Below are 24,111 nucleotides of genomic sequence, written 5' to 3'. Positions count from 1 at the left end.
TATTGTCACCCCTCTTAGGTTTAAACCAGTCTGGATTCAGAACGTGTAGAGCTGCTTCAGGTGGGAAGAGAAATTGATAAAGAGACTACAAATCTTTTCGGTCTCTCTTATTTATCTTGTACATCCAAAATCCTGTTCCTTTTGAATGCAAAAGGAATAAAACAGAATCTGTTTTCTTTGCTCACTCCTTTCAACCTGTACTTGGTCCTGATAGACTTACCTGAGGGCTGCCGCGGCAGAGCTCATTCAAGCAACGCGTTTGACTTTGTACTACTACTTTGTATACGTGATTTTGCTTTGACACAGCATTCCCTCGGCTGGCAAAATCTTTTACGCCATGCATGCCTTCTGCATGCCTTTGAATGGGAGCGAGGAAGCAGGAGTTCTGTATTTCTGCCTTTCAGAGAGAGTTGCCTATTGCTTCAGCAGCTTGGCTTGATGAAGGGACTTTGGCGGTCAGTAGTTACCCCATCTCGGTTGCTCTTCAACCTATAAATATATATAAGAGGATATCCTTTGAGCAGCTTTAGAATATAAAAATTCTAAACCCCCTTTATTCCGTACATTTACCTATGAAATGAGGATCACTTCATAAATGACAACTTTAGTTTTCCCTACAGCAACGTAGATGTTTAACTTTCTTCCTTTGATCAATACAGTCCATTAGGACTGAGAGTACTCAACAGAGCTGGATGAAATATTAATTGTGCACTCTTTAGCTAGATGCAGATTCATTCTGAACGGAGTGGGAGCAGGGGATTCTGGCATAATATCTGTGTGTTTTTCTCTTAAGCCCAGAATCATGAGTCTGTTTGCATGGGGATGTGTGTTTTCATTGAAATGTTTGAGCTGTAATGTGAACTTTAGATGTGCTTATTTGGTCAGGAGCTAGGTTTGAAGCACTAAATGTATTTTTTGAGAGTTATATTAACTTTTAAAATCCATTATTCAAAATTTAGATAGCATGTTAATTAAGAGGGCCAAGCCAATTCTTTCTATGTTTGCCGTAATCCTTTTTCCACTTTTGTTTCGTTTCTAGAAATCGTGGGTACATTCATTAAAGCTCTCCTCGGGCTGTCACCAGTTTTTCACGCGGTTAGATACTTTACTGTCTGGAATGGAGAAAGCAATCTTAAAATTAATTTTAGTAAAACACAAAGTCATGACTAGGAATTGTTTTATTTCATGTGAATTAGTAGTTAAAAGAACAAAAGATTTTCTGGAAGGTAGGATATTGTTACAGTAGGATAACCATCTGGGCAAACATGCCTCTGTATCTGAAGGTCCCTTTCCTCGAGGTGAGTCTGGTCGATGTGTTCGAAGGGGAAAGCACGTGCTCATGTTCCAGCACACCCCGGGTTTTCTATATTTGCTTACATAGACACGTGAAGTAATTTTATAGTCTTCCTTATGAAAGCGAGTGAAACTCTTCCTTCATGTGTCAGTGGCCAACAGTTCAATTGGCGTGTTCCCTGGTTTTGTGTGCTGGTAATCAACCAAGTCCCCTGAAAACTGGTGGATGCACTCATTCAGCGCAGTTCTTCTTGCCGGCTGGATTTTGTGAGCCACTCACGACCACCGAGGACTGACTCTTTGCGGCATAGTTGGCATGTAATGCTCTGCAGCAGTACATCTGGCTCCGTGCTCCCTTTCAAGGACTAAAGCCTCTTGTTTTAATACGTTAAGCATCCTTTGTTGGGATTTTGTATAAACATGAGTCAATGATTTCCCAATTACAGTATTAAACCAAGGAAGGTTAAAACCCACAGTATCTTCTTTTTATTATTAATGCGTTCTGTATTTTGTAATCTTCTGTTGCTGAGATTTACAAATACCTTTTCTAAGGATGTTTTTTATGAGTCCAAGCCATCTGTAGGATCAAAGCCTACAAATCTCACAGCCCCCACTTTGGAGCACACAGCAGCAAGCCTCTCTTTCTGGAAGGGAGCATATTTTGCAGAGTTGATGGTATGGTTTTTTTAAGAAGCATACACCTGTTTCTGGTTACAGGGTGAAGAATGAATTGCCGATTACCTCTACATGTTAGAACATGACACTTCATATTGCAGGAGCTTGTGCTATCTGTTTAGTTAAGGCCCCCAACTATGTAACCATCCGTTCCGAAATCATGGGGTGGAACGACAGCAATCCTTGATCAGTCGCTAATATTTGTGCATGTGCAAGCTGCAGGAAGGGAGGTCTATGCCACCGACCTTTGCTTTCCCATCAGACCTCTTGAACAAGATGAAGTGATCAAAGCAGGATGCCAGTACATCAGCGCCATCTCATTACTTTGGAAGCTGCAGGCACAGATGCTGCTGTTGCTGCATCAGGCGTCACTGATTTACATTCATAACACCTCCATTACAGCTCATTTGCTGCTACTTGTAATTAACCAGTTCTTCCCTTTTTTTTTTTTTTTTCCTCCTTTCCAATAGCGTTGGGCTAAATCAGGGAAAAAAATAGACCGCGGTCATTCTGCTTAGACTCCATCTAAGTGAAATCACGGTTGTAAAGCCAAAGTATACATTAAACATTTCGGGAAATAGTATCAAATCATATGCTTTGTTGCAAAAAGCTGTCATACTCAGAAAATAAGGTTTGTAAAAATAGTATTAAGATGTTTTATAAAGTAGTTAAGCTGTCTTGTTGCCTCCTAGTTCACATGAGATTAGTTGAAAAGTAAAACTTTCTCCTTAATTGCTGGTAGTAAAAATTATTGCTGGACTTGAAAACTGTGTTATCTGGCAGGTGTATTGCACCTACCTTACTCTGCAGCTAAAATGTAAAATGGTATAAAAAGACTAAACGGTATAAAAAATACTTTATTTTTTTACTGTGAGAAATAGGTAAGACGTTAGGCATGCAGAGAACAGGTATGCTCTAATAGCTCCTTCTCTGAGCAGAGCTGCACTTTTAATTGCAGCTTATTTATCTTCCTGTTTGCTTAGGACAATCTAAACTGAGATGAATTTCAAGCAGATTTGGACCTTGGTTAGCAGTCAGGGTTTGAGCGCAATGTGTCCATCAGGCCTGGAATGTTCAACAAGCATCTCCCTATCTTCCCACACTCACCCAGCAACCTGGTGCTGTTCCATTTACATTTTTAACATCAAGTCCTCATTCTCAAAACATCCGAACAACAGAAATACTGCTGGTACCAGAACCAGACTGCATTTATTTTATGCTGGTCCTCACATGTTTGTGTCTCAGCACATTGCGGATTTTGGCAATGCAGAGCGCAGAGCTGCGGCTGGCAACATCTGGAGAAGGGGCTGCTGCAGCTGTTGGCATCTGGGAGGGTGGTACCTGGGGGGTGGCACGGGGTTATCACGTCGCAGGTGTCACTCCTGTTTTGATAAAGGAGAAAGTTCATTTCTTTGCTGTCATTCTGTGCTGCTAGCAGGCTCAAACAAATAAATAAAATTGTGCCAGGTTGCACTTGAGTAACTCTCATTTTTTGTTGAATAGAGCAAAATTGTGCAGCAGGCAGTTGGCAACACGTGTGCTACATGGATGTTGGATCATGGAGAAGCCTTTATGGGTCTGCGTAGGATTTATGCTTTTTTATGTATTAGAATGCCTAACAAATTGCCTGCCTAATGTAAATTTAGCTTTAATTAGTCCATCTATGTGCTACCGTAATAAAAATAATGAAAGGACCTGTATAGATGTGACGTAAGTGCGTACAGTTATCCCTTAAGGTTAGGGGACTTGACTGAGGTCAGCAGGGTAATATGTGCCGAATCTGAGTCTAGAATTAAGTGGTTAATGACTACCATTTTTTTACGCAAACTTTATAGGCTGTTCTTCCTAATACAGTATATATTTTTTCAGTGGCCTGATTGGTTTGGGTCTCATTTACAGGTAAAATGTTATAATGGTCCCCAAACTTCTGTTTTCCATCTTAACTAGAATCAAGCAGTGATCTTTTGGCTTTCTTTGTTGATCCTGTCAGTAGCACTTCCAGCATAAAATAATTCTGTTTTTTAAAAATATAATTTTGTTTCTTAAGCAGTTCCATTTTCTAGGAGTTGACCGGGCACCAGAATGTGCATTTTCATACAGCTTTGAACAGGGGAGTGGCATGAATCCTGCTCTTATGAGCATTACTACTTCTTTCTATCCCCAAACTTACATAGTTTATCAATTATTCTCCTTTGATCAGAGAAAATTTGACATTTTGTTAACTGAATTCTAGACAGTATTTGCCTTTTGTGAATATGACCATTTTGAAATTGTTTCCCAGAAGATGAAAGTCTTGAAAAAAATTTCTTTCCCTTTTTAGCTTGAAATTTTCAGCAAGCTTTCCCAATGGGCGTCTCTAAACACAACTGTGTAAGTCAACGAATTGATCAGAAGGTAGCTCTGCAGCTACTCACAGACCAACCGGTGTGACTGTACACACTTTGCCCAGAGTATTACACCTGCCTTGTTGTAGGAGACCGAAGCTCTCATCCATAGACTGCAAAATCCTAATTGTAACAGGGCTCTACATCTAATGGCTCGTAGGAAATCAGCCCATTGCCTTTAGACGTTTAATAGCGTGTTGCTGTGCTGTGGTAGCCATGGAACTAAGGGTTAGCCATGTTAGTTGGAAGTACTCAGGTCCAACAAGATAGTCTATCCCCCAGCAGAAATCCAAATTTTATTTATTTCCCTTGAAATACTATGCTGTTATTTAATGCATGTCCTTTACAGGAATATTTTTCCTGATGTTCTGCCTGCATTTTCTTTAAATTTTGCCCTGTTATTCTCGGTACCCCTCGATGCAAAATGCTCAATTATTTTCTGAACGTGTGTTTTGATTCTTTCAGTGGTTATCACTGCGTTTTTAAAGCATGAGTCCAGACATCTATAGGAGAAAATGCATATATTGGTCATGAAATGTCCTACCCAATTTTTAAAGGCTTTTACAGTATCTGATAAATGTGTTTTCAGATTTTCTCGCACATGAGCTTCATTCTTAAACAAATGAAAACTCTTTTCCTGCTGTTTTTGAAGAGGGGATTTCCTAAATATTTTTGGTTTGCTCTGGCTTTTTTAAAACATTTGGGCTTGTATAGATGTGACCTGATATTTATGTTCCATGCTGTGCACTTAGACGCGTGAAAAGCACACCACCTTCTAAGCCTAAAAGAACATAAGACGACACAAAGCTGTTCAGTAGGAGAAATTTTTCCCCATTACTGTTTATGGAGCAGTTAACTGTTAGTGGGTGTTGTCAGTTCAAATGCTATGTGCCTCTATAGAGGATCTATAACTGAAATTGGAAAACTTGTCAATGTTTAAAAAAAAAAAATAATCATAAAGCTGCACTCTCTCTCACTGTCCTCTGCCTTTCCATTCATCTGCCTGCAATATAAAATCAAAGTATAGTCCTGAAACATTTAAAGCACACATTTAAGCCTGGGGAAAGGAACTGAACAAAATAGATAAAACCAATATGTGTATCTTTAAGGAGACCGCTCGAGTGCCATGTCTGTGGCTATAAAGTTTATAAAGATGGACTCCCCTGTCAAGGGTGTGTTAAGACGGATAATATTCCGTAGCAAATGCTGCACTGTGTCGTATGCATTACTGGAAGCACGAGAAGATCAGGATCGAAAGGTTTTGCGAGACAGGCTTTATATAGATCCGTGTGTAACAGACTGCCTCTCTGTCTACACCGCTCTGCTGTTAGTGAAATCTTACTCTTGCACAGGCTGATGAAATGCAGTCCCTTTTCTTCCATCACATATATTCTTCTCCTTTTGTCTTGAATAGACGCAGTACTTTGGGCAAAAAATTGTTGTAGACCTCTCACTAAAAAGATGCAGTCAATGCGGTCAACGTAGATTTTAAAAACAAGTTCTTTATACATAAATTCTTTGTCAAATGAATCAGGTTCACCAGCTCTTCTCTGCTAAATAGTTTGGCTCCTTTAGGTAGAGAAGTTGCAGATATTCTTCTGGACAGTCTACAGAAGAGGTTTTGGTGGCTTTTCAAGAGAATTGATTAAGGATGAAGCTAATCTATGTAATGGCTCTATCCCAAGTTCTCTTTATTTCAAACCGGGAGACTTGTTACTCCTCTCTGGCTGCATAGCATGACACTGCCTGGGGCAGAAGTTGTCTTCAAGTTCCTCAGTACCTGGTAAACCTCATGTTTAGGCAGATAAAGTCATCGCTGCTTTTTGAATCCTTGCAGTACAGATGTGTGAAGGTGAAACTCCGCCATCACCCTCTTGTTCTGGATATGCCTTGTAAACTAATTTTTTTCAGATTATATCCAAATCAATACAGATGAGGCATTCCCCCTTCTTCTGCTTAAGAGGATGTGCGTCCTGCTGAAATAAGTCTGTTAATTCTGTCAGGTTTTGAGTACAGTGCTTGAATATAAAAATCCTTAGTCAGATAGGTCTCTGAAAGGAACTACTGAAATACTGATAATTTGCACTTTAAAGGCCATCTAGTCCAACCCCCCCTGCCATGGGCAGGGACATCTTCAACTACATCAGGTCACTCAGGTCCAACCTGACCTTGAACGTTTCCAGGGATGCGGCATCTTCCACCTCTCTGGGCAACTTGTGCCAGTGTCTCACCACCCTCAGTGTAAAAAAATTCCTTCCTTATACCTAGTCTGAATCTACCCTCTTTCGGTTTAAAACCATTACCCCTTGTCCTATCCGCTTCTTACGATAGTTTCTTGAATATGATATCCATTTTCCTGAGGTCTCTATTTTGTGTGTGAAAATTCCTATTGTAGTACAATATACATTTCTCAAGCTAGACTCACTGTAAAGTGTAATCATTTTATCGTATATTGAAAGAAATGAGAAAAGCAGTTATTTCTTTAAAACTTTCCTTGCCACTTAACAAGTTTCAAGCCATTTAGGAGATCCATTAAGCCACTGGGTTGCTCCTGTGCATGCATTAGTAACAGACTCGGTGTAATATGGAACAGGCTTGCTATATCATGGACACATTTATGAAGATTGATAACAGCCAGGGTTCAGTGTTAACTTTTATTGTCAAACAGGCTGCAGGAGAAACTGCCTAGTATTGCTTTTGCTTTGATTTATGAAAAGGTTGCTGCATGAAAAAGACATCACATAAAATAGCTCTGCTGGCAGTAGCATTATAAAATAGGGCCGTAAGTAGACCAAACAATAACTAACTATAATTATGTTCATTATTGTCTCTCTCAGCCCTCTGTACCTTTGGTAGGGTGCTTGCACTCGCTACCACGTTAGCTTTAAAGTGGACTCACCTTTCCCGCAAAGTGGGATGAGCACGATAAAATCCTGCTGGTTTATATAGGCAGTACCCCCAAAGGAGACCTTTTTTGTTTGTGCCGTGAAATGAAAGAGGTCATTTGGATTTTATGCACTTGCAGAAGTGATACTAGGAGGAGGAGGAGAAAAGGTCTTTAGAAAAAATTGCTGTTTCTGTTACAATTTCCATCACTGAGGTATTTTGCCCTAAATTATTACTGTTCTCCTGTTAAGGGTTATTTCAGACTGTGTTATACTTAGACCCCTTAAAAACAAAACTAAAAACCCCAGCGTAATGGCAAAGATCACCAGTTTTCATCTCTAGATGGCAAGAAGGATTATTTTCTTCCTCAGCCTAGTACCATCCTTTGTAACGAGATGTGCCGCAGCAGGAGCAAGTTGAATTCTTCAGTTAGCAGCAATTAGCAGTAAAACTCGAGTGAGAACCAGTTGAAAATCAAGGGCCATGACCTAACTGGGAAAGATTTTAGTGGTTGATCTAAAGTTTGTCAAACTTGAGATACTTTAACTCAAAAGCATTCCACTACCAAACTATCTGAAGACCTTGGGGGGGGGGGGGGGGGAAGGGAACTTAAAAATCATACGTGATAAGGTTATAAAAGGCATCAGAATCACTTTCTTGGATCAGACTGAAATTCCATTAAATAATCCAGTGGGTAATGCTGCCAGCACACAGCAAGTGTGTAAGGAGCGACCTTTGTGAGTTAGCAATGATGTTTCCCTGCAATACCCTCTACCTTCTGGTATTAAACTTCTTGCCAGCTACCATCATATCTTACAGTAGTCTCAGGGAAACAGCCACCAGTAGGCAGTGAGAAATAATGAAGTGAAAAATAATGACAAAAATAATGAAAATCGTGAAAAAAGCCATGAATGCTGTGCTTTACAACTCATCTCTCTAAGTTCAGTTCGTGGTTTGTTCATGTCGAGAGGTGCCTTTTCCCTGCTAGGATGCTAAAAGGGATGTCGAGGACATTATGTTTTAATATTTCTATAGCACGTTGTACAAGCACATTAAAACTAAGATATATTATAGCAAGGTCCAGTACCCACTTATTATCAGCATGTTCGCAGGATGATTATTACTCTGTGTGTGTGTTTGCTAACATGTTATTGTTGTTGCAGCCCAGCTGGTTTTATGATATTTTATGAAAAGGGTGGCTCGCCACAGCCTGGTGCAAGACCTGGGGAAGTGTACGTAGCCTTTGTAACTTATCAAAGTGAATCCAAGCCCTTTTTGTTAAATAACTTCATGCCCAAATGAAAAATGGGCATTTATTCTACTGTCTCTTTAAGATTGCAACCTTCAGTTCCCTCAAATAATCATCACCCACAGGAGCAGTGATGCTTGAAGTGTTTAACTGTTGATTGCTTGTTCTGTATGCTACTCCTACTCATAATATCTCTTATTTTTGTGGTCACTAACAGGCTTTTGGGCCTCTTATTGCTGAAGAAGATAGTTAAACATATATTGCTCCACAGAGTAATATTTGGATAATAATGTGCCACGAGTTAGTGTCTTGTGGTGCTTCGCATTGAGTGCAGTAGTTGACCTTTGCTAGAGATGAGAAGCGTGTCTCCTTATTAGAACACATTATATAGCACCTCTATAAAGGGAAAGCTGTTTTTTTAGTGTGGTAGTGTAAGGCGCTGTGAAGATTTTACTACCACGATTTTGGGATGATCGTGTTACTCATGAGTTTACAAAGCCTGAAGTGAGTTGTGTAGCTCTTGGGAAATAAGTGGCAGTAATAAATGTACAACGTGGTATGCTGTCGTGTATTTGGTTTATGCTGCTCGTTTGGGTTTTTGGTCTTTGTTTAGGTCCGTCTATATTCTCTTTTTTTGTGTGTGTGCTTTGCACACACGGTGATGTAACGCTACTGTGGAAAATTTAATGTAGGAATAGGAATAAAATTAAAATGGATAAAATCTCCATTGAAGTGGATAAAAGTATATCTTTTTCTTGCCACCTTCATATAGAAGCAGGTTTCAAAGTGTTGCAAAATTAATTTTTCCTTTAAAACTTAGAAATATTATATTGTATTTTTACATAGTATGTAATGCTAGTTGATATACCCAAGTAGTCCTTCAACAGCACTGTTGCAAACCACTGGCGTCAGCCACTTCTATGAGAAATGTCAGCCAAATCGTCAATTAAAGTTCCCAAAGACTAGATCTCCCTTGTCATGAGCTCTAGCTAGATCTGAAGAGAGCGGTAATTCCCTTGCTGCTTGCCTCCGTGGTGCCAAAAAGCCCCCCGAAAGTCCTAATACTAAGAAACGGCACCGCCTGGTGTTGTTCGACGTGGTGATCTTCGACTTGTCTGCTCATAAACAGCTGAACGAGTGGAATCTTGCCAGCCTTCATTAAATAATTTTTTGGGCGGAGTAATAAGAGCTCGAGTGATGCCACATGCAAACTCTAAAAATAATTTGTGATCTGAATTTACATTATGCGGCTTGAAATGCAAGCATTGATGTGCTGATCACGTATGCATGAAAGTGGGGTTTTTTGCTCAATTCAGACCGAGCAGATTTGACTCTTGTGGTGGGATTAGTTTGGGTTTTGTTCTGCCGAGTGGCTGGACAGACTGATGTATATCTGAGATGATTGTTCTTTGTCTCTTAACTTGCCAAACTTAGGAACTGGTTTTGATCAGTGCAAGACCAAGGAGTTCTTTCAAAATATATATATAGCATATAGGTATGTCAAATGGACATAATGTATTCCATGTAGATAAAACTGCTCCTTCCAGAGTTTCTTCTGATTAAAGACTGTAGTTACTACACTATATTTTCTATACTGTAAAGGCATGCATGTCCCTGTTAGAAGTCTAAAATTGGTATCATTATCATCCATGTGATTGTTTATTTTAGTATCCTGGTATTCAAGGAAAACTGTTCCTTAAGCTAAAAAAAATGTGCGTCCTAAATTTGGGTGATTCCAACATGTGGTTCCCTTTGCAGCTGCAAGGACCAGCTGTGTGTAAGGTACATTTGTATAATAATATGTTGGTGTGCTTTGTATTTTAAGGGGGTTTTTGTTCTTTTTTTCAGAGAGGGGAATTTTATAAATGAATAGTGGTTTGGGATAACAAAAGTAAGTTAATATCAATTTAAATAGAAGTATTCAATCCAATTTTGTCTGTTGGACTTGATAGGAGTCTTGTATTCATCTGATGACTTGCTCATCAAGCTATTAGGAGTATTGGCAGTCACAGCAGGTCAGATCAAAGGTCCCCCTAGCTTGTTGGGCAGTGGCTAGGAGTGGGTATTTAGGGAACGCTGTAAAAACAGGGGAAGTATGCAGTGATACCATTTTACCTTCAAACAAGTAGTGGAGTGGGGCTTTCCTGAGCCAAACATTGTATTTTTGCTTATAATCTCTTGATGGACATCTCTTAGATTACCGTATAATTATCTTTTGACCCCAAATGTGCTTACGATAACCCCAGTATCCTCTAGCAGTGAGTACCAGCTTTTCATTATGTGTTGTTTGGAAAAGGCTTCAATTATTTTTTCATTGTAAATCTACTGCTAGAAAACCTCACTGGTTGCCTCTCTTCCGTATGCCATTGATGATTTCACAGATCCATCTCAGGTTCGCTTGCAACTGTCTTTCTGTAGGCTGAAGAGCTCTAGTCCTAATGTAATGTCCTAACAGTCTGAAGACTTACCTTGGCAACTAGTTCATCCGTCTAATTAGGATTCACAACGAGGAAATCTTTTCTGATCCTCATCCTAGTGTCTTCCTCTTCTAAGTCCCAGCCCAAGAAGGGGTTTAAGAATGTGCATAACTTTGCACATGCAAATGTGGAATTACTCACTTCTTGAAGTTCTGCTCATATTTATGTGCTTTGCCAGATCTGAGATTGTAAATTCTCTCTGTTAATCTTAAAGATGCTCTTTCCTCCCTGTATGCAATAAATAAGTTGTTGCAATACAAGGAATGGATTCCATTTTGCTTATGTTAAAAGCTGAACTGATACCCTACCAACATACCAGGTGTTTTACCAGGTGGGAAACATTCACTAGGTTAAAAAAAAAAAAGCATCTGAAAAGGTCAATAGTACTATCTGCCAGTCTTCGTTGTTAAACCAGGTTTTTGTCAACATATTGAACTTGACTTAGTACTCTCTAGACATAATTAAATGTCTGTCTTTAAGCAGCGTGTGTGTGTGAATACGCTGGAATGTGTCTTTCCTCCTCTTCTCGTCTCTGTCCCTAAATTTCAAAGGTCAGAATGTTTGAAATAGATTTTTATTTGCTTTTAAGAAGGCTGGGTGAGAGATGAAATAAATGAGAGGATGACAAACATTTGCCTGTAGTCTCATCAGTGCCAGGATTTTAGGCGAAAGAGTCTAAAAAAACCAGGGGCAATATTAACAGCAGAGCTGATCACTAGTGGCACAAAAGATACATATATCAGCAGGCGGGCGAAGTTTTATTCCAACTTCTGCATAAGTCATTTATTTAGTATTACTACACGCACTTCGCATTCTCGATTGTAGAGCGGAAAGGACTGTGGTTCTCTTCCACCATTTCATCATAGATTTGTTCAGCAAATTCTTTCTTTTACACCTTTTGGAAAAGTCACACTATGTAGTCAAGTGTAAATAAAAGCAAGAATCAACTCTACAGTACTTGATCTTTTGCTGGCAGCACTTCCCACACGGTAATTTTGAGGGCTCTGTGTGGGCAGAGTTTGATTATGGACTGCTTCATAACATCAGTTGTAGATATTCAGAAATCAGATCTGTGGTATTACTTCCAAATGATTTTTAGAAGAACATAACCACTTGGTTTGTGCTTTACATGTTTCATAATGCACTTTCAAGTCATCACCTACTTAATGTGTGAAGACAATTTTTAAAAATAATTTAATATAAAGAGTAAATTAATTTAAAAACTAAAAATAATTGTGCAGCAGTAAGGACCTTCATTACCATATGCCCTTTTGTCTTTTTTCCCCTGTTATCTGTTTTGCAACTAGTTTCTATACTATAAACAAGTCCTGCAAATTCAGTCAGCAGAGACGCTGTTGGAAGTGGCCCTTTTTGGATGAGGTAATCTTAAAAAAAGAATAACTCCCTCACCACCACCTTTTCGTGTCATGATGGAAAATAACCACTGTCTTGCTGCTGTTGCAGACTTGTCGCTTACACTTCATCTTTGAGCTGACCTTCTCTCTAGGTCTTCTCAGCTAGGCTTACGTTTCGCTCTTGCTGACTCTTTATGCAAAATATTTCAAACGTGGCCTTTCTTGTCCATCTGCTCGGCTAAATCCGTCACAACTCAGGCTAGCGGTTACGGCAACATTTTTTTTTATTGTTTTTGTTTGCCCCCTGGCCGTGAGAAGTGAAATCTTGCCCTGATGATGTCTGTTGAAAGCAGTGCTGCAGATAATTTCCTATCCCATATTCACATCATCTCCTTTCATCCTGCCACTGGCTTCCCCATCAATGTTATCCCCTGCAAGTCACACGTCTTCGCTTTTGAAGCCCTGCGTGTCCCATTTCTGCTTCCCTGCTGTTTCCAATTCCCTATTTACTTTCTCTCTGAACCGCTCGTGACACCACCTTCCATCCCTCACTCAGCCACTTTTCAAACAGCACCAAGTTTCGCTGTTTCTCAGGCGGAATTTCTGCTAGACTTTGACGCCGTTAATTGATTAACTTCCCACAAATCCCTCAAAAAAATCCTCTCGGTTGCTCATAAAGCACTTGAAAACAATTAGGCTGTCGCTATACTTAGCGGGCTGCCTATCGCCAGAGTACAGATTGCCTCAGTTTCCTAAATTTTCACTGTCAATTTGTTGTTTCTTATCTTTGTGGGCATTATAAGCACGTTGAGAAAAGAAACATCCTCCTCTTTATTTTTCTTTTCATTCTACCTAGCGCAGTTGGGGTCTGGTCACAGCGTGGCTCCTCTCCTGCATCAGTAGGAGTAAATAAAACAGGTCAGGACATCGTCTCCAGCGCTCTCCTGTGCTGATGCGTTGGGGCTAATTGGTAGCACATTCGTTTATAGGGTTTTGGTTTGGAGCTAACGCTTCCTTGGCCAACACCGGGCATGCCCGGGGGAACAGCACCTGCTGGGGACTGTCCCCGGTTTGCAGTTTGGATGGGGATGCGCTGAGCTGCTTGCTTGGAGGGGAAGGCGAGATTTTGCACTTAAGAGATGCAGGTTGTGCTGTATCGTGCTGCTTGGCCTTGGACCCAGAGGATCATCTCTGGTCTGTTTTATTTAGTAGTGCACAGGTAGCCTTAGATGCCAAGGGTTACACAAATAAAAACAGATGCTTTTGATAGGTGTCAGCATTTTAATGAGGAATAAAATTAAGCCCTGGATACTTCTGGCCATCTAATGGCCCTATTTTTTGTATTGCATGCTGGTTTTTTGTTGCTATTTTTTTTCCCATATTTTATGACAATTGCCTGAAGTCCTGACTGGTGGGATTATGCCAGATACCTGCACAGCTGGAAACTCATCAGCGATTCAGATTCCTTCAGTCAGAGTGTCAGTTTTATCACAAAACTTGTAAAGCTTACCATGGTGATTTCGAATTTCCTCTTTAGTAGACATTTTGTTTGAATGCCATGAAGGGGCTCCTTTCTCGGCGCCCCCAGGAGTACAATAAGCTATGCTCTTTGAGAGAGGCTAGATGAGTACAAAGTTACCTTCATTAAATTTTCTCTTCATGTTTTAGCATAGAATATTTCTTTTTAAAACTCTCTCATTTTCTTTTGTGTCTTCATCCTATTACCTTTATGAGATTGCGGTGCATCGGCTTGATGGAAAAGGTGGGTGCGCGGCTCCCTCGGAGGTTTATTCCAGCACACAGAAATATTCTGCTAGCATGTGAGGTGCTTGAGGAGCAGCTGGAAAAGCGAAAGCAGATCAAGTAATTGTAAACTTAATAAAAACGCATCGTTACTAGCGTGCCATGTGGCGCACGGTGCAGATCAGACTGCTGTTCATATTGACTTTTGCTAAGAAAGGCATTTTAGATTTCATGTGTGTTGATTCTGTAGTTATTGAGTTGCACTGAACGGAGATGGAGATCTGTCAGGGTTCCCTGGCAGTCCTGGTTCACTACTACGTTGCGTATTTTTCCTTCAGTTTAGTTGTGAAATCTCAAGTGATTAAAAAAAAAAAAAATAAAATAAAATAATGGGCTACTTCCCCTGCCACGTGTCCCAAAATACAGATCTGTCTCTCAGGACACGGGATAGTACAGGGAAGGGACATCAGCTCTGGGACCAGACCACGTTGCTTTATCAACGTGGTATTTAAAACCTTCAGGTATTTAAAACCTTCATGTTTTTACTACAGATTCCGCATAATTACTGATTTTGCACTATCTACCGTTTCTTACAAGCTTTTTCTTCAGTCAAGCCCCACGGACCCTTAAATGCTTCTGCAAAATGACCCTTATTTATAGGAACATTAGAGAAGTTCTGGTTTAGGGAGATATTTTGTTTCCCTTTTGAGGAGTTTCCTTGCTGTTGGCTGTTTCTGACCATCCATCTGAGAGTCCTGCTATCCATCATCAAACAGAAATCAATCGCAAACCCTTCGGTGGGGTTACCATAATGGACATTGAAACCTTCTTTCCTGAACGGGAGATCCTGCAGCACGTGGTTTATGGCCATCTAATGTTAGACAGTAATCTCATTTAGCATTTTCCCAAAAGTGCAAATAGTGCATTAGGGTAGCGTAACAAGCACAGCAGATCAATACGGAGACGGTGCTCTCCTTTGACAGATTAATCCAAGAAAATGGACTTTGTTGACTTGAAGGAAGTGACCCTGTTCGCATTGACCTGCATTGGGTCTGCAGTGCCTGGAAGGATAGGCAGTGTTTTGAAAAATCACCAGTGAAAAGTCACAGTATGAAAACAAGTGAGCGTGGGGCGGGAGACGCCGTGTCTTACAGGACTCGGATATGGTTGGCAACGTAAAGAGTCCATTGAAGCATTCAAATAAGGGATAATACGTGGACTTCGAACGGTCGCTAATGGCATGGCTCAGGAAAAAAGCAATCAAAAAAGCTCCTTAATGTGGGTTAGAGTACCCCGTTGAAATGGCTTTAAATACATTTACAGAATTTATGTAGCGAGTGTACAGCAGCCCATTTCCTTCACTCTTCACCTTTATGTAAGAAGTCACTTTAAAATCACTGGTGAATAGAGGCACAGTTAGGTTTACTGTGTTATTTTTTGTTAAACTCATGGTCTATTGTATTGGTTTATCAATCCAGACCAGGGTTTCAGGCATTTAAAACGAGCTCTGGTTTAGTCGGACCTAAATCATCACCGCTGTGAGTCTTACGTCTACAAAGAGCGTACGTGGTGCTTCCTCTCGTACTCCATCCCGATACAGACCTTGCCGTAATCAGTCTGTGTGCAGCAGTTTGTGGCCATACATTTTGATGCCTAACACGCTTTTGAAGCGCTTGCTGATATCAGCAGAGGGGGGATTAAGGGAAAATCCTCATCTGTCAGAGTCTACAGAAGTTTGAACTTTCAGATCATAAAGTACGTAAGCACGTGGGACTGCATTTAAATTCTGTTTTAGGCATTTCACAGTTGTACGGTAATGAATGAAAAGAGCAAGAGGGATGTTTTATATAGGTATATACTGTAAAATCAAGGTGACTTAACATTCCTTTTTTTTTGGTACTACATCTTGAGTGATTGCCAAGAAGTCAATTCCCCTAAGGAACAGCATTGTGCTTTGCGTTTCACTTTCTTACTGTAGTAAAACAGAGCTCTGCCTTGGCCAATCAGCAAAATAAGAAGGAGCAGAGTATTCATCTGAGGATACTGTGGCTGATGAGTCTCATTTTTTTTACGACCTTATCGAACTAAAAATAATGTGGGCTTGAATGGATGTCAGAGCAGCCACTGTCAGGCTTTCCTGGTAGGGTAAATGGGAAGGTGTGTGAAGTATACAGTCCGCACACGTAAAGCAAATGGTTGTTTTCAAGGCATATGAACTGGAAGTGGTGTTCTAAATTTTCACCTTTTTTTTTTTCTACCATTGAAATACTTTATCTTTGGTGTGAAAGGGGTTTGACTGTGTTTTGATTGTCTCTTATAGAAATAAGTGCCTTAAAAAGTATTTGTAAAGTAAATGTCCAGTTAGCTTAAAATTTCAGTGGACATTTCGTCTCTGAAACACTTCGCCAACCCTCTTACTTTTGAAATAGGAATGTACTGTATTCCCATTCTAATTCTGTGGCATTATCAGCGTGGATAACATTTTATAGATTAATGCAAATGACATGATTTTTGTCTGAAAGAGGCTGGATTTTACAGGACGGGCTAAAGAAGCATCCATTGAAGGCAAAAAGCGTATTGCATCAGCCAAAAAGATGGCAAGAGTCATGAATCCATGCAGTAAAGAAAATAGACAAAATGCCTAAATAACTTGCACATCTGGCATCAGGATTAGAATTGAGGTGATGGGAAGGAGGATGCACCAGAAATAGAGGCTATCATCAGATCAGCAGAAGTAGGTTGTGTTATTTGCTGATGGTAGCAGGGTTTTTATATTCTCGAGGTCAGCCCAATGGGTGATTTCACTTTGATGCAGGAGCAATATTTAATAAGTAGCAAGATGATATGGTCATAGGGCTATACAGTGCTGAAGCTTTCCTGTGGTTCTGTGACTGTTTTTCTGATGTAGGTGAGATCAGATGTGCTTCGTCATTGCTGGGTTCTTCAGTTAAAGATGTGTGCTCATATGAAGTTGGATGTTAATTGTTGGATGTTAGGACACATGTCGTCCTAATAGCCAGACTTCTGCAGCTCACCTTGATGTTTGTGTCTGATGTTACCCACTTTATAGCCCAAATAGCTCTAGAAACAGCCTCCATTTATAACTTGAAAGTGTTTTCCTTCACTTCTATTATTTAGTTTACTTCTTAAAAAAAAAAGAGTTGTATCTCTCCTGAAATCTTTTTGAGAAGGAAACCGAAATGTTCTTTTCTCTTTCCGCAGGCGATATGAGTCTCATCCAATCTGCGCTGATCTGCAGGATAAAATTCTGCAATGTTATCGGCAACATGCTCAGGAGACCCTCAGCTGCTCTGCCCTGGCTAGCCAGTACCTGCGTTGTGTCAATCATGCCAAACAGGTGGGTGTAGAAATATTGCCGCTGAATTAACGACGGCATAAAGAAGAGAGGAAGACTATGGGATTATCCAATTAGTCCTTCTTATACGCTAAAGCAGTACTGTTCCTGGTATGTATGCTCTGACAAGCTCTGTGGAGTCCACTTTCAATTTATTTAAATGCTCAGGTTTCCATCTCTTCTCTTGGGAAGCTCTTGTTTAGTGTAGTAGCTCTCGCTGTTGGCAGATATTCCCTGGTATCTGCAGTTTTAGCAGTAAAACAAGGGGATTAAACTACGTGGTGCTATTTGTCATAAATATGACGACTTTCGGTGAGAAATGAATGGATGTCTCAAACTAGATTGCTCACCAGTTGGAAGTCTTGATTTCTTTTATGTTATGTACTCTGAGAGTCTAATACTACCGTTTACCTGGTCTTGCCCTCCTCTCATCCAATTTGCTAGGGTATGGGTTGTTACTGTAGATGATGAAATTTAATGCTTTATTAGTGCAGCGTAAGGGAAAATGATAGCAATATATACATCTTTCAGTTAAAAGAAGCTAAGATTTCTAAACATGATTCTTTTTCAACAGCTTACATCTTCCAATGCATATGAAAGAGATGCATATGTTGACCTCGATTGTGCTCTTAAAGAAGCCAGTTGCAAATGTGCTTATAGGCCATATATGTAGCGTATGTTAAAAGTGCTTAAATAAGCCTGTTGATCTTTATTTCTGCTAAAATCTATGAGTTAATATTTGAACATGTGAAAACGCATGCTGTAATGTGTGAGCAGAGACCCAGCAAGCACGTCTCGTATTTGATAATGATAATAATTTTCACTCGAGTTAATTCTGCCTGTACGGAAAAGTAGTAAGACTTTGACTATAATCATTCACCGTGACCTTTAGCTGTTACACTGGTGCAGTCTTGCTCTGGTATTACTGAAGATCTTGCTGGAGTTAACGCTGCTTGTGGTCTAGTGCTGTGTAAAACATGGTAGGAGCCAAGAGTTGCGTGGCAATGCTAAAGCTGCTCCTCAGTCCGCAGCACTTAGCGCGTTTGTGCGGCGCTATTAGTGTTAATTCTTTGTTTATATAGTTAGTACGCTCCTTTTTGCACAGGCAGCCTGGCTGGATTGGCAGTGCTGGAAGACAAACTCAGCTAACAGCTGTAGCGTGGTTGTTCTCTGAACAGTGCAGGACGAGGACGATTTGTGTGGCTGGCTGGGCAGCTCTAAAATCACTTTATGATATTAAACGTTGTTATCATCAGTCAAAACTTGAAAGAGGATCCCTGTGATGACATACAAAAGTCAGTGAGACCGCCCTGTCCCTTTCAAAATCACCTCCTTCAGTATGTCCTTTGGTGTTTCTCCTGCCCACTTGTTAATGCACCAAGCTCCTGAGCTCCTTCATTTCCTTCAAAACTCTCCAGCCTACCAGATCTCCCTGCTCATGAAAAATTTTCCCGATCTCCTAGCCTGAGGCTTTCTTTCATAAAGCTCTGATACTTTATTAAATTTGGAAAGATGGTTGCGCCATGCTCAAACACCCAAGCGTGAGCAGTGCAACCAGCTTTGTCCAGGTGCCTTCCCTGGGCACAGGAATTTTGCTCATCCCCTTCTTCCCTAAGCTGTACAGTTCTCCATGACCTTTTGAACCATTTTTTTTTTCTTTAAATTGAATGGTGATTTGTTAAAAATTAATTCCTACTATGACAAACAATAATTGGTGTGTATAGTTATTTTTTCTACATTTTCTCTTAGTTTGATTTTTGTATTCCAAAATCCAGTCTGAAGTTACTGGACCATGGGTGTTTCTGAGACATTTTAGAAGAAAGGCCAAAGAATAATATTAGGTTGTTATGTAGTGGGACTAGATTTTCACCATGGCTTGCATCATCTGGAACACTAACTTACTGTATTTATAATTCTATATTATTTTTTTAAGTAACTAGAAAATTTAGATGAATTAGTTATACATGTTGAAGCTATTACTAAAGTTTCTATCTGATAGGAATTTCTTCAGAAGACACTGATGAGGATGAATTAATTCATGTTCAGAAGGTGCAGGAAAAGGAGATTGCATAAATATGAGCATTAGGTTTTTGAACCCTTTTAAACACCTTTTTTTGTTGAAAATCTTCAACCAAGCCTGTCAAGTAGTTAAAAGTGTTTCCTAAATGCTTCTTATTCGCTTTCACACATGCTTCAAGATGAGAATTCAGAGAGGTTTCTCTCTTATGATAACAGAGAAGGAGCAGCCTTTTATGATGGAAATATTTGCAAGCAGGAACAATTGTTTTTCTTAATGAACATCAGCCCTCTATAGCTCATCCTCCGTGTGTTGCAGCTGTAACTGTAATTATTTTTACTCGCTGATTGCCCAGAGGTCCAGACAAACAGTTCCTTTGAAATAATTCCTAAACGCTGGTATAAAATACTGCAAAATTACCTACTGTGTGTGCTTGGTTGGAAGACAGAGGAGTGGGATAAATAGCAGATTCAGAAATGAAGAAGTTAACTGACACTGGCTACAAGAAACAAACAAAGAAGGAAATTTGCTAGAGGGAATAGACCAAGATATTGAAAACCAAATAAGTTAACTAATCCGATTTCCTGGCGGTGAGTCTGGGCACTTGTGCTTAGGCTGAGCACACTCTGTGCTTTTCATAAATTGAATTTATTGACTCCTCTTTCTTTCCTATCTTGCTTATAATTATCTCACCCTCTCTTCTGTATGCTCCTTATTTCTCATCCTGTCTGTAATCTCATGTCTCTATCTGTCCTTTTCTCCCCTTGTTAGAAAGGCCCAGAGAGCTGTTAATTCAGAGGAGTTTGACACATTGTTGTATCTTCACTTTAAATCTCTTCCCAAAGTCTTGAGAAGCTAGTGAGATAAATTAAACTCTGTTATTAATGTTTGCATTTTATTATAATAGTAACAGAGAGAAAAACCTACTTAATGGAGCCATTAAGGGAAGATATTGAGATTGTCTGTGGCACGTATTTGTGCTCCCACTGCTGAAGTAACTCCAGCCAGACCAGTCACTGCACTAATACAGACCATCCAGTGCCATTTTGATCACTTCTCCGAGTCTGCCGTCCACTGATACGGGCAAAGTGGCTGTTAAAATACAATTTTTTTTCTCATTTTTCTTTTTTTTTTTTATTTCCCCTGGGCTACAGGGAGTCCTAATTCCTATATGGAAACACAACTAGACTGTAGCTTAATGAAGTCAGTGCAATAGCTTCCTATTAGACCATTGAATTTCAGAGGGATGCAAGTCTCTGCAGGCAGGTGAGATTTGAACGTACTTCAAAGAATGATACCAACAGCTGCTGGTGTCTGACAGCCAGGCTACAAAATGTTATCCGTCAGCCTCTTCAGCCTTGTTGTAACCATTATTTTAATTTGTAGGATAGAGTGGTCCTTAATCATGCATCCTAGTCAGAATAAAGCCATTATTTTAGCCTGATCCTCCAGTATTTTTACTAGATACCATCTTCCAATCTAATAGAAAAATATGTAAAATTAGTGTAGCTGGAAACACTGAACTGAAACGCAATAAAAAGGCATTGGTTTTTATGGCCACCATTTAACACTACTTGAAGGAAGTTTATTATGGAAGAGTCAGACCAGGTCCCCTTCACACCTACACTGGTGTAATGAAAAAAACACAAGAAAAAAAAATTTAAATACATGAAGTAAATTTGTAGGTGATGTTAAATGGCAAGAGACAGTAAAGAACATTAAAAAAACCCAAAATGTAGGCAAAACCAAAGCAAGCCCTGGGACTCTCCCAATTGTCTGAAGATGAAATTTTGTGGGCAGAAATATGCATGTGATGAACAAATACCTGCGATTTCTTTCCTTAGGACACTAAATAAAAGTAACACAATTTTTCTCAGATCTTTTGGGAATTGCCTGTGTTAACTTATGCAGTGTCGAATTTACGTAAAGTTAATATTCAGCCCAGTGATGGCTTCGAGCAAGTTTCTGTAATACCACTGCAAAAAGAGTCTTCCAGGTATAGTAGCCTTCATCAGTTTTACAGAAATCTCTGTGGGGATGCTGTCAAACTGAGATTGGAGATTTTGTTAACTAATAAAAGTTTCCCTTATTTTTGTTTGTAATAGCACCTAGGGAGAATAAACCCATCTCCTTTTATTTTGTCAGCGTGTACTTCTCTACCATGGATTCTGGAGAATATTTGTCATCACAAGGACTTTTACCATCCTTTCACGTGCATGCTGTCCTGCTCCTTGGTACACCTCTTAATCCTTGCAGAAACACTGCTTGATGTGGTTGAATGGTTCAGTGGGTTATTTTTAGAAATACCACAAGAATTTGGTTAAAGACATACATGACAACAGGTTTTTCATTCCCTTTATTTTTAATTTTCCCGAGCCCTAACTTCCGTGACTCTGAGAATGCAGTCCAGACTCGTGAGACAACGTGCCCTGTCCGGCCAGATACTGCTGCTCAAATACTTGAATCGGCTGGTTGTAGGTCTCCTGTAAGATTTCAAGGTTTACATTTGGGCTTGCTCCTTACATAAGCCCTAAAAATTATCAAATCCCTTCCTACCATTTCTTACAAGAAGACTCATAATTCCTTTCTTCCCCATTTTATGGATTTTGTAGACAAGAACAATAGATTGCCTTGGTCAGCGTCATAGTCCTCCAGTGAACATAGATGGCCCCCAGCATGCTTTTACTGCCTAGCCTGTCAGTGTCCTATTAGATCTCACTTTCTGTTCTCCTTACGGATCTAGACAAGCAGTATCCATACATGTGCTCATTTCTGCAGACCCCTTATTTCTAGATCGTGGCGGTAGGAAGTTCTTAGTAGAGCCCTCCATCCTGTCCTTGCAAGTCTGCATTTTCATGGTAGAGGCCAGGCCATCTCTGAAGAGTCAAGACCTTGATGGCAGAGCGCTCTGGTGTGGCAGGAGGAATAACTCTTGGACTACTTGACAGATCTATACTTTTAGCTCTTGGTGGCCTGGCTGTGCACAGGAGGTGATTAATGAAGTGCAAGGTCAGTGCAACATGTTCAGACTATCGAGATTTTGATTATGACTCAGAACAGAGGAAGGAGGTAGGTAGGGGAGATACTTTGTGTTATATGACGTCAGGATCTATTTCCTCGAGTATGTAATTGCTGGGAACGGGATTTATCTTATTGTAAGGTCAGACGTTTTAATTTCCTTAATAGCCATAGCATGACTAGAGCCATGATAGCGTTAGGATGGATGAAAAGGAATCGTTCCTGCAGCTCTTCAGGCCTCCAAATGGCTGGCTTGTTGAGTCCTCAAATAGCTTCATTCTGCCTCTGTGACTTGTCTCTGTGACGATGTGTATGCTGACAATGTTTCTTTTTCTATATTTTAATTTTAAAAACGGCGATTCCTAAGAAGGAACTGCAGTCAAACTTCTCTGGAATAACTTTGAGTTATTGTGTTTCTCCCTTCCCCTCCCCCCGACCACTTTCTTAGCAGAGCATGCTTGGGAGAGGAGGATAAAGGCACTGTCCAAATCAAGCACAAGACCATCAACTCTAATTTCAGCAGAAGAGCATTTTTTTCCCCAAGAATGATATGACAGCCCATTTACAGGGCAGACCAATAAAGAGAAGAACTGGAAGAGCCATTTCAAGAGTAGCAGCCATCACAGCTCAATCAGTGTGACCATTTGAAAAGCCAAGACCTGTATCTTATTACATCAGAAATCATACATCCGAAGATACTGTTCAGTCTTAGTAAAATCCACTTATTGGTGATTGAAGGAAGGAAAAGAAAAGAACCTTTCACTGACCTTAGAAAGGGGAAATATCCTTCAAATGCTGCTATTTCATTGTAGAATCTCCTGAAAAACTTCTCACTGGCAAAGGCACGGGTATGTAACACTTGGTGTGCCGGGACGTGGCGGTACTTTGCGAGCCAGTCAGCCGCTGCTCCTCACTGTACAGCCTGTATTCGTTGCTCGTATTAAAGTTTTCCTTACAATGTATAATGACGCAAATTGTGCTTTAACTTATTTCACAAATTATGTAACTTAATGAAGTCTCTCCCCAGGCCTTCTGCTGGAATAATGTTAATGATCCAACACTTAAAATGTAACATGGCCTTTATTTACGTGAAATGATTCTGTTGTGCTCCTCACTCCTATCAAGTACTGACGAATATGCCTCGCTCTGTACCAACAATAAATATATTTTATGCACAAGATTGATGTCTCAGTCTGTCTCTCTTTCCACTTCTCAGAGGCGGATGGTGTTCCCTCTGCTGTGTCAATCATGTTTTTCCAGCAGATGTTATTGCTGAAGCTTTAAAGCGTAGACTTTTATGCATAACCAACCTTGATTTCAGGAACAGTACTTACAGAGAACTGTTTTCCATCACAGCAACCTAAAAGGATCCCGCGTGATAGCGTGCTGTGATTCATGCACCACCAGAGCTTCCTTTCTTGGAAAGTGCTTGTGAATGAAAGGGCATGCAGTGCCCAAAACCGCAAACCATCTTTACGCAAGTACCCAGTTTCATTTAATTGTTTTTGTTTAGCTAACAACTGCCGCATTCATCTTATCAAGCAATCTTAGGAAAGGTTTTTATACAATAGTAATAGTAACAATGTCAAATGAGCAATGTGTCTAGAGCTTTCTGCTATTTATTTACCTGTTCTGTTTCTCTAATTGGCTATGTTTGAA

General features: G+C 40.0%; 1 protein-coding gene across 2 annotated transcripts in view; it reads left to right on the top strand.

Annotated features, from left to right (window-relative positions):
- CHCHD3 (coiled-coil-helix-coiled-coil-helix domain containing 3) overlaps positions 1-23,618 on the top strand; it is a 164,268-nt gene extending 140,650 nt beyond the window's left edge. Inside the window, exons 7-8 of one of the 2 annotated variants that reach the window (XM_082310170.1) lie at positions 17,285-17,420; positions 22,904-23,618. In XM_082310170.1, the coding sequence (XP_082166296.1) occupies positions 17,285-17,420; positions 22,904-22,927 (160 nt within the window). In that variant the 3' untranslated portion in view covers positions 22,928-23,618. Of the gene's footprint in view, positions 1-17,284; positions 17,421-22,900 lie in introns of both variants that reach the window. The other variant, XM_082310169.1, reaches the window with a different exon arrangement.
- Positions 23,619-24,111: the final 493 nt, after the last annotated feature.

The sequence above is a fragment of the Platalea leucorodia genome, assembly GCF_965183815.1.
Source record: "Platalea leucorodia genome assembly, chromosome: 4".
Lineage (NCBI taxonomy): Eukaryota > Metazoa > Chordata > Aves > Pelecaniformes > Threskiornithidae > Platalea > Platalea leucorodia.
This window is presented reverse-complemented; position numbering and strand designations above follow the sequence as displayed.